We start from the raw sequence: 12,016 nt of genomic DNA on the forward strand, positions 1-12,016 counted from the left end.
ACGTAGTGTATGTCACAGCCCTGTTGATTGATCCAATTGACGAATGTAACAGACTCAAACATACGTCCGCGATCCGAGACTAACAGCTTTGGAACGCCAAATAAGGAGATAGCATTCGTCATAACACGTTGAAGCTCTTCTGCGTCCTGTCTGTAGATCGGATAGAGCAGGCAAAATTTGGTGTAGGCATCTACTATCAGCAACACGAATCGATAGCCATTCGACTGGGGAAGAGGACCTAAGGCATCGGCGTGCACCGTATTGAAAGGAGTCTCTGGTTTCTCCCATGAAGTAATGTTCTGGTGTGGGGCCCGAGGAACACGTTTTTTGGAAACGCATACGAGGCAATGCCCGATGTATTTGGCAGCAAATTGACGTAGTCCCGGAAACCAGAAATGCTTCAAGATCAGATCCAAGGTCTTGTCGATACCTATATGCTCGTGCTCGTCGTGGAAAACTCTCAGCAAGCTTAGTCTGTGACCTTTGGGAATATAGCAAAGCAGCCTTGGTTCTTCACCTACTGGAGTGTAACGGTAGTAGAGCAGTTCGTTTTGGATCACATACCGGCGAGAATCCAATCGTCCATCACGGACTTGCTCCATCAGCGCCTGTGTTTCGTCGTCAGCCGCTTGTGCTATCTGTGCCCAATTTCGAGGCCTAGCGATGTTGTTGACCTCACGTGCTGGGTTGCGGCTGAAATAGTCTGCGTGCGACATCATGACGCCCTTTCTGTACTCAATGTCGAACGTAAAGTCCTGTAAGTAGACCCACCAGCGAGCTACTCGTGGAAGAAGGTCCTTCTTGCGTTCGGTTGATTTGAGCGCGTTGCAGTCGGTAACCAACTTGAACTGTATGCCAACCAAGTAGTGACGAAAGTGCTGTAACGCTTTCACGACCGCCAGTGTCTCCAACTCGTACGAATGGTACTTACTTTCTGCGCCCTGGGTAACTTTGCTGAAATAAGCCACAGCCCGTTTTCTGCCATCGTCTCGAACTTGCAGCAGGACTGCGCCATATCCTGCGCTGCTGGCGTCAGTATGCACTTCGGTCGGTAAGTTGGGGTCGTAGATGGTCAAGATGGGTTCGCTTGTCAGCCTGGTTATTATCTCCTGACGTGTGCGCTCTTGTTCAGGACCCCAAACAAATAGGGCGTCTTTGCGCGTCAGTTTGGATATGCAGGATGTGAGAGTGGCATAACCTTTTATATATCGCCTAAAATATCCGGCCAATCCCAAGAACTGTCTAACCTGCCTAACGTTTGTTGGTACCGGCGCGTTCACGAGTGCTTCTACCTTACGCGGGCTCGGCTTAACCTGACCAGCACTAACTACTCTCCCTAAGTATTCGACCTCGGTTGCAAGGAAGGAGCACTTGCTCAAGTTGATGGAGAATCCGGCCTGGGTTAACGTTTGGAGTACTTCCCGCAGTAGATTGAGGCCTTCGTCCACTGTGTTGCTCATAATTAAAACGTCATCGACGTAAACCAGTACATTGCCCTTGTCGATGAAAGAGCGGAGGGTGTCGTTTATGATGCGCTGATATACAATCGGAGAATTCGTCAAACCATAGGGCATCTTTAGATATTCATAGTGACCCTCTGGTGTGACGAATCCCGTGCGGTGAATTGAGGCCTCGTCGATTGGGATTTGGTGAAAACCCGTCGCCATATCTAGGCTAGTGAAAAGCTTATAACTCCCAAGGCGATCGATGTGGTCGTCAATCAGCGGCATTGGATACCGGTCCTTGACGGTGATCCGATTGAGCGCACGATAATCGACACACATTCTGTCCGATCCGTCTTTCTTTTTAACGAGGATTATCGGACTAGAATATTCGGACTGCGACTCCCTAATTATGCCCTTATCCAAGAGATCGTGTATAATCTGTCGTACTTTAAGTTTCTCCTGATGAGAAAGCTTGTACGGTCGGTAAGCTACGGGTGTATTATCGGTGAGATTAATATGCATGCTGCCTGTTTTCACAGTAGTCGATGCAGTACCGGAAATAAAAAACTCCGCGAAATCATCAATAACTTGCATCAAAGATTCGAGATCAGAATCCCGTAAAGGAGTGTTAACCTGTGGCTTATCGACCGTCGCGGCAGCGACTACGGAACTTTCGATTGTCCGCGTAAGAAACTGTTTGTCCTTTGTTCTCACGTACGTTACGCCATCGCGGTTCAATATGTCCGTTCCTATAATGATCGGAAAGTTCATGCAAGAAGCCGGTACGACCACGAAGTCTGCCTCGATCGAGATCTCACTGAGTTCAAGGGTGAGTGTGACGTAGAAATTAGCTTTAATAACTTTATCGCCAACCCCCTTTATTTCACAGCAGAGGGGTTTTGGTTGGCATGAAAACCCAAAATACCCGACGAAATCAGCGAAATGTTTATGGCCCCACTATCGATTAAAACATCGACAGGAACGCCCTCTACGACAGCTGTAATAACGTCGTTGCATTCTGACCCACTCTTCACGGTAAGTTCCGAACAGAGGATTACATTTCGCTTATTGCGAGGATCCGATCTACTTTTAGCAAAGCAATTAGCTTCCGTGTGGCCCGACTTCTTACAGAACGTACAATTCGAATCGACCTTCTGAACTTGTTCGTTAGGCTTAGATATCTTACTCGTAGGACATCGATTTTTCTTATGGCCCAGCTGGCCGCAATTAAAACATTTACTCGCGGATTGGTTTGACATAGTCGATTGCGTTCTCTTCCTCCCAGTTATGTTAAAAGAAGAAGATGACGCATTCGAGGACCGCGTGTCTTGTTTGTTACGGGCTGGTTTATTAAAAGTGCACAGAAACGTTATCAGGTTATCCGGTGTAAGATTGGCGTTTGACGCTGCTGCACGGACATGAGCATCGGTGATGCCTCTGATGATTATAAGAATTATTAGTTCCTCGCTAAGCCCTTTCACAATCCTCAATCGCAACAAACTACGCCTCGCATATTCCGCATACGTCGTATACTTATCTGACGTAGTGGACATAACTTCGAATAGTATATTCGCGTAGTCGAGTCTACGTGGGCATAAGGCCCTAAAAGCCTGCATAAAATTAGTCCAAGATCGGTCGGTACTGGCCCACTCGTTTAGCCAGGTACGCGCGTCGCCTCTGAGGCAGCCCGCAACGCGTGAAAGACATTCGTAGTCGTCCCAACCGTTCGTAGTTTTAGCGCGTTCTACCTCGTTACACCATGAGTCGATATCATGAATGTTAGGGTCGAAGTTAGACACGAAGTACTTCGATGAACGGGACGGGTTTAATTTTATAATGGCGTCAGCTAACTTTTCAATAGAAGTGTCCTTGTGAGGTATATTTACCGAAACGGAACCCCTGTCAAAACATTCGTCAGGAATCACCTCGGTACGAATGCGTGAGCTAGTTACCGGCAGAGTGGTCACATTTACGTTCGCAGTACTATTTCGCAAAGGTGTGGAACCGCACAAAGCTTGCCCCGAAACCGAACCAGTTTCTTCGTGAGTGGAATCGTTACGGTCACGTTGTGTTTGCGGAACTACCGCCAAGTTAGAATTATTTTTTGTACAGTTGGCAACTGAACCGGTGCGATTATCTTCCAGAGCGCCTAAGCGAGTCATAATAGTATTCAGAGTGCGGTTTAGTGACAAGTCGATGTAAGAATGTAATCGAGAACGCGAGTGATGTGAATCGCGCGATCGACGGTCGCGAGAGTTACGGTCGCGGGATCTACGATCGCAAGAGTTGTGGTCGCGAGAGATACGGTCGCGGGACCTACGGTCGCGAGATCTGCAGTCGCGAGATCTGCGTCGTGATCGCGGCGGTGTTTGGGTGCCATTACGTGACCTAGTTCCGCGAGAACGCCGACGCGATCTGCTCCAAGAACGCTGGTAATGCCTTCCAGACATTTTACGGACAAAACAAGACAACAAAGATACGTAAAGCGCTTTCGCGGTGACAGAAATGAACAAAAATAGTGAAGGCACAAAACAACAAAACAGTGATTTGATATCTCGTTTCCTGTATGAATTACGAGCGTATTAAGGCCTGAAGGGCTTGGGCTTATCCCACTTCTGATTTTATCACCAGAAGTAGTATTTAATTAAAAAAAAAACAAGTGTAACATAACCTAAAACAATTTTACTTCACTAATTATTAATTTTAACAAACCAATGAGATATCAAACAATAGTAAATAAGTTATACCAACAAGATTCGAACCCGATTCTGGAGCAAAGCACGTCGTCGCAGGGGTGTTGCCGGTACGGAGGTTCTCCAACAAGTGCCCACCGCTCGTAGCGCGTGCGGTTTTTATGCTTTCTCCTTTACTTAGGGGTGGGGGTAGTACATTTTTCCCAATAATACATTATACAAGAGAAAACTTGATCAAGCTGACGCATACACCAAAAAGGCACGATTTGAGGGGTGGGCAGAATTTTGTTCAAGCATTGACCACGAAACATCTTCATCAGACATGTGGCGTAAAATGAGGTGGATGAAGGGACAGGGGTCTGGAAATGGTGTAGTCAACCCCTCAAGGGCAGAAGAACTTTTACATTCGCTCACGCCTGATAGCGTCGAAGAACCAATTCCTTCCTTGTCCAGTTCACATCAATCAGGATCAGTTCTGGATAAAAGCATTACTTTAGCGGAATTAGAAAATAGCTTGAAACGTAAAGATACATCTCCAGAGGCAGACAATATCTCTTACTCCATGCTATACAATTTACCAAAAAACTCGGAACAGCTTCTGGTTTATTTGTATAATTTGATATTGGATACCGGTGGAGTGCCAAACCAATGGAGAGACGTATTGATTGTTCCCATACCCAAACCTGGACGGGACCCAAACTCAGCATCATCTTTGAGACCTATGTCTTTAATGTCATGCCCATGCAAGATATTTCATCTTATATTATTGAAGAGAATGGAATGGTATATGGAGAGTAGGAATATCCTCCCCGCTTCCACGGTTGGTTTTAGGCGAGCGAAATCATGCATGGATTGTCTTACAAGTTTGGTATCTAATATTAAGGTGGGTTTTGCCAATAGCAGTCCAGTGTTTCTTGGACGTCACGAACGCGTATAATAATGTCAATATCGCTGCTTTAACTAAATTTCTTGGAGATATGGGTATTAGCTACAAAATATGTATTTATATATGGAACTTTTTGTCTAACAGGCAGTGTAAGCTAGTGACAAATAGTAAAATTTTAATTAGAAAATGCAGAGGGTTAGCTCAAGGAGATCCAATGTCACCATTGCTCTTCAATATTGTTACCAAAGATTTGAGCCAAAACATGATCAACGTGTGTTTTTCACAGTATGCAGATGACTTTGTTATTTATAAAACAGTGCAAAACAATAATGTAAATTCCACTATTCTAGATTTAAGTAATGCAATAAGTGTTATGATAAAATTATTAGACAGTATAGGCCTGGACTTATCTGAAAATAAAAGTAATTTGTGTGTGTTCACTAGGTCGAGGAAAATGGTGACTTTTGATAATATCATTATTAATGGCGTTTCGATTAGAGCACTCGAAAAGGTAAAATACTTGGGACTATGGCTGGATTCCTCGCTTAGATGGAGCGCTCACATAAAAGAGACATGTGAAAAATGTTACAAACATCTCAATGTTCTGAAAGTGTTAGCTGGGAGCTGTTGGGGTGTCCATCCCAAGCACTTACGTCGACTGTATATTTCACTGGTAAGAAGTCGCCTTGACTATGGAAGCTTTTTGTATGGAAACTCGGCAGAAACACATCTGAATAAACTAACTTTAGTCCAAAACAGAGCATTGAGAGTTAGTGGCAGTTTTATCCGTAGTACACCCATCCATGTAATGGAGAGCGAGCTATCTATTCCACCCGTGTTTGTCCGATTGTTTTGGCTTGGATGTCGCTAATGGTTGAGAAATGCGTCTTACTCCAATGGTAACATTATTGATCAAGTTGAAAAGCTATCAGTATGATGTTAGACGGAATTGGAATGAAAAAAATATGCCTTTACTCATAAAGGTTAATGATAAACTTAAGGACAAGGAATTGTTTAAGAGCGAGCGGCTGGAGATGTATCTTATGGATGTATGGGTGTCGTATATTGACATAAAATCATGCGTAAACCTAGAAATCCGGGGTTTATCTTCAGCCAAACGCAACTACAATAATCTGCAATTAAAGTCTATCACTTTGCAAGAGTTAGATGCTAAATATCACGACCACTACAAACTCTATACAGATGGTTCTAAGGGCAGTAGGGGAGTTGGAGCTGCACTTTACGATCCTCAAATGAATATGTCAGTTTCGCTTAAACTAAATGGAAGTAACATCTCGATCATGCGAGCTGAATTGGTTGCTATCCATGAGGCCCTCGCTTATGCGCAAGAGAGGTCCATAACAAGAGTGGTTGTTTTGACTGACTTCAAAAGTGCCCTACAACATATTTCTCAGTGCGCCTCGAGCTGCCGAGGTGCACAGGTAGCATATGACAACCTTAGGATTGTCCATGACGTCCAGAAAGTTGGCTCATCCATTGCATTACAATGGGTACCATCTCATATAGGGTTGAAAGGCAACGAAATGGCAGATCGACTTGCCAATGATGGAGTTTGTAGTGGTCGGGATGTACTATGTAAACCATACGCCTCTGAACTGTTTCGAGATATCAGAACTATTTGTTACCAAAAATGGCAAGATTACTTTATAGAGCGCTCAGCAGACAAAGGCATATGGTATAGATCTATACATCATCATCATCAATTTAAGAGCCACGCTCTTGTCGGTGCAGCATTTCTGTAAAATACTCTCCATGCTACTTTTTTAGGGAAAAATAGGGCAGTGGTGGTGGTTGGTGGTAGTGGTAGGGTGGTAGGGTGGTGGGGGTGGTGGTAGATCTATACAAAACCTGCCAAATATCAAACCTTGGTTTGATGGTGCTGGTCTGTCGAGGGGCACTTTAATTTCGGCATTTAGAGTTCGTTCTAGTCACATGCCACTTAATAAATTTTACTTTTTAATGAGGAAGAAGGACTCGCCCATTTATTTGTACACGCTGTGGGACTGTCGAGGACCTTATGCATTTCTTGGTGGAGTGTGACCGGAACAAACAGATTAGAAGGAAATTATTCCACCAAAATCTACATGGAGCAGAGATTGGGTGCCTCTTGGCAGATCCAGTGTCCGTAGCGGCAAGGCTTGTATATAAATACTGTACTGTGTCTCTTAGGAATAACAATCCCTGAACAGCATGGTGTAGTGCTGTAATGGTGTTCTTTTGTAAATTTATGATTTGATCATCATTAAACGCTCTAAACTATGAGGCTGGCATAACCACCAAGAGTGGCTCAAGCCTCGAAAAAATTATATTAAAAAAAAACATGGAAAAAGAATTAAAACTTGCAACGAGACTGCTGAGACCGATTCTGCGGTACCATTCAAAATAAAGTACAAAAAATGCGAAATATTGCAACAGACAATGAAAAAGCCATACAATCAGTTCTTAAACCCATCGCAGTTCCATTAAATGATATAATGGAATCTAATAAAAAGAAAAACTAAAATGAAAGTTTGCTTAGTGATGACTCTGATCATGATAGTGAATCATATTTAGATATCTCAGTTAAGAGACAAAGTATCAACCATAATTTGTATAATATAAATATTGAAACAAAAATGGAAAACGATACGGATGGCGATGTTATCGATGTTAACAATAGCGATGGTGAAGATAATAATATTGATGATGATGATGATGGTGAATCGCTCACTGAAGGTGCTTAGTTTGATGACTCATTTAAAAGAGTAAGTTCAGAGACAGAGCCAAATACTCCCAGCTGGTACTTATCCTCTGAAGCTTTGCGTGGTATTCCATATGGAGTTAAGCATGAACGTGGTAAACTCAAGATGGGTACAGCAAATGTCACTATATGTAACATTTTTTTAACAATATGTGGACAAAGATACAAAAGAACGCCTGGATTATCAGAGTTGCTATTCAAAAATAAACCCGAAATAAATCTGATTACAAATTATGATACCACAAACTATAAAAAAATGTTGTTAGATACAAATGCTCATAGACAAGGATTCAATGTGAAAAAACCGATTAAAAGCAATAAAGGATTCAAATATATGCATGTCGTAGCAGTGGTCATCAGAATGGGTGGGCGTTAGAAGACAATAATGGCCATCATTAGTATCATCATCAGTATTAGTATGGTCATCATTAGTGTGGGTTGATGAGGTTGGTACTCCGCCGCACAACCCACACGATAGAAGAAGATTAGTATCACAATCATTTTATTTACTTCCACATAGTTTTTGTATCACGATTAGATAAAGTCACAGCATAAGGTTCACACTCACGGCAACGTCACGGTATTGGTAACGGTTACATAGTCTCTCGTAATCTAGCGCGCCTAAGGACGTTAGCGCGAAGGGGCCCTCCACCACCTATGGTTCCTCCATTCGGACCGAATCATCAGGACATGTGAACGTACTTGCTAGGTGCTCTTTTCCGATCACACTTTCTTGACGTCCTTACAAGTTATAGGTGAGCGACTATAGCACTCCACGTTCCGATCGTAATTATTCGACACGTCCGTTCACGACGAAGGTTCGCGGTAGACTGCCCGACTAGAACGGCAGTGCACGTCCGCTCGACACGAACGACTCTGTAGTGACTCCTCGACTTCACCCCGCTCTGCCGTACGCCACCTTTCGTCGGAGCGTTGCAACTTCATGACTAGGGTTTGCAGTACCGGAACTGAACTGGATTTTCGAATTCCCGGTACTGGAGCCTATCCAGTACCGGGAATTACCGAGAAGTCTCGAAACTTCAGTACCTACTGAAAAAAAAAAAATTCGTAATTATTTTATGAGTATGACGAAATTAAACACCAAAACGCTTTTTAAAATATTTAATCAACTTACTACTAAATATAGTTACTAGTAAATACTGAATATACTTAGCTTTAAATTTGGTAATTGAGATCACGCACACATTACTTTTCACAATCAATCTTTAAATTTACAATCAGTACAGTAATTTCTAACAATAATCAACAAAGTTTCATAACAAATAAAATAATAATATAATCCTACATGTCTATTGTGCCATTTGTCATGCCATGCACAATCACTTTAATTAAATTTCTTAATTACCCACGACGGAACGGAGCAGGTATATGCGTTTAGGGTGAGAGATGTTTGTGTGTGCGTTTGTGCAAAGAAATGTTATTAATTATCTTCTAAACTAATAATCCGATTTTGATGCGGTTTTCAATAACGGGTTTGTGTTTGATGAGTTCATGTTATTAGACAAGTGTCATGTCTGTAACTCACTAGGGGGCGCCACAATATTAGTGTTTAGAATAAATATTATCCGAAACGCCTCTTCAATTTATAATAGCAATTTATTTGCAATAGTTTTTATTAGTTAATTGTTTTTGACAGGCGTTTTTTTTTTCGGTTCCATTGATTACACGTAATTACGTCGAACACGGTGCTGTTTCATTGCTACCTAAATCCCTTAAAAATCAGTAAAAAGGCATTGATATGCCTTTTTGCCTGATGGCATATTCATGGTCCTTCGAGCCAGATTTCAGAGAAGATCCCAGATCACAATCAATAAATTGTAGATAAATTAATACGAAGTGATTGGCGAAGATTAAAGAGAAGATTAAAGAAAAATCAAGATCGACTATAAGTGGCACGTGGATTGTGTGGTCAAGTGAATCAAATTCATCCAATTAATCCTCATTTAATTCATAAAGTTGAACCCATCACTCAATAATCAGGTAGTATTAAGTAAACAGCCTCCGTGGTCTAGTGGTTAGAGCGTTAGGCTTGTAAGGTAGTTGTATAAAGAATGCATGAGAGGTACCCTCGATAATAAAGTCAGTAATCAACCAACTCCGTGTTTGATTTACACACATACATGGCGCAGCCGGAAAATTAACATAAAATACGAACATAATAAAATAATTACAATAAATAGTGTTGTGTCACAATGGATAGTGTGTTATCACCGCCGAAAGCATTTTATTTTGACGAAAATGCGTTGGATTTATCGACAGGTGCATTGAGTGAATGTTGGTCCAAATGGAAACGAAGCTACGATATTTACGTCAAAGCGTGTGAAATAAATAAAAAACCAGCGGAAATACAACTGAATATACTATTACATATAGTAGGAGGACAGTGTTGTGAAATATTAGATCAGTTTCCTAAATGTACAACGCCTGAACAAGTGATAACAAGATTGGATGAATATTTTCAAAGAAAGAAAAATGTTACGGTAGAACGACATAGATTTTTTAAACGGCAGCAGAAAGAAAACGAAACTATTGAACAATACGTGTTTGAGTTGAGAAAATTATCATTAACGTGTGAATTTGGTGCATTACGGGAAGAATTAATTAAAGACAGGTTGGTCTGTGGAGTTACGGATGCGGCGATTTGTGAAAGATTGCTGAGAGAAGACAATTTAAATTTGAGAAAAGCATTAGAAATTTGTCAAGCAGCAATTGTATCGAGGGCTTATTCAGAGAGTATTAAGATGGACTACAAGTCGGAAGTGAATAATATAAATAGTGAGCAGAATTATGATGAAGAAAAAGATCAAATCTTTATGATTCGCCGGGGCGCGATGATTACAAGAGGACGACGTAGCTCGTGGCGCGGGGGGCGCGGCAGAGGAGCTGCCGCCGGGCGCGGAGAGCGCGCGCAGCCTGCAGCCGCCGCTGTTGCCGGCCCGTCGCATGCGCCACCATACCACACTGCGCGCTGGCCGGGGCCACGCGCGCCCTCCACGCGCGCTCGCCACACCGCATACGTGACGCAGTGTGGCCATTGTGGAGGTGTACACAGAAAACACGAATGCCCAGCGTATGGAAAAACATGTATGAGATGTAGCAAAATGAATCATTTCGCCAGGGTGTGCGGTGTATATCAAATTGAGGAATCGGAAGAACAGGTAATAAATTCAGTACAACATACGGAGTTAAGTGATTGGAATGTATTGTTAGAAATTAATGAGCGTAAAATAAAATTCAAAATTGACACAGGTGCAGATGTGAATGTCCTGCCATTAGATTATTTATCACAGATAGGTTTGTCTCAAACGGAGTTATTAGAAACGAAAACAAAATTAAATGGCTACACTGGACATTATTTAAACGTAGTCGGAAAAATTAATTTACGAGTAAACTATAAAAATGAATTTTATATTATTGAATTTAAGGTTGTAGATATGAAATCTGTCCCAATTTTAGGTAGACATTCTTGTACAGAGTTGGATATAGTGAGACGTGTTATGTCGGTACACTCAACAAGCAATCAAGGTATACCAGAGTTAATAAAAAAATATGATGATGTGTTTCAGGGGATTGGCTGTTTACCAGGTAAGCATACGATACACTTAAAGGATAATGCTGTTCCAGTTGTACACGCTCCAAGAAAAATGCCATTTGCTATTAAAGATGACGTTAAAAAGACATTGGATAAATTGGAGGCGCAGGAAATTATAAAAAAGGTAACGGGTCCATCAGACTGGGTAAATAGTATTGTTGTAGTTAGAAAACCAGATGGTACGTTTAGAATATGTTTAGACCCACAAGAGTTAAATGATGTTATTAAACGGGAGTATTTTAGATTGCCGACATTGGATGAAATAGTATCTAAACTTTCAGGTGCACAGTGGTTTAGCACACTTGATGCAGCATCAGGCTTTTGGAATGTCAGATTAGATGAGACGAGTAGTGATTATTGCACATTTAACACTCCATTTGGTCGCTATAAATTTTTAAGAATGCCTTTTGGGATATGCTCCGCGTCTGAAGTGTTTCATAAAAAGATGTGTGAAAGTTTTGATGATATGGAAGGTGTGTGCATGTATATAGACGATCTGTTAATTTATGGAAGAACAAAAGAGGAGCATGATGAGCGATTGCGAAAGGTGTTGGAAAGATGTCGAGAAATTAACTTAAAATTAAATAAACAGAAGTGTAAGTTTAGTTTGGATGAAAT

General features: G+C 41.8%; 1 protein-coding gene across 1 annotated transcript; it reads left to right on the plus strand.

The window, feature by feature from the left end:
- Positions 1 to 9,888: 9,888 nt before the first annotated feature.
- On the plus strand, positions 9,889 to 11,736 carry LOC126381071 (uncharacterized). The gene is made up of 3 exons (XM_050030613.1): positions 9,889 to 10,964; positions 11,373 to 11,522; positions 11,680 to 11,736. Exons 1-3 carry the CDS (start codon positions 9,999 to 10,001, stop codon positions 11,734 to 11,736), a joined length of 1,173 nt encoding a protein of 390 aa, XP_049886570.1. The 5' UTR covers positions 9,889 to 9,998.
- The last annotated feature ends 280 nt before the right edge of the window (positions 11,737 to 12,016 follow it).

Source organism: Pectinophora gossypiella, unplaced genomic scaffold, assembly GCF_024362695.1.
Source record: "Pectinophora gossypiella unplaced genomic scaffold, ilPecGoss1.1 Pgos_34, whole genome shotgun sequence".
Classification (NCBI taxonomy): Eukaryota; Metazoa; Arthropoda; class Insecta; order Lepidoptera; family Gelechiidae; genus Pectinophora; species Pectinophora gossypiella.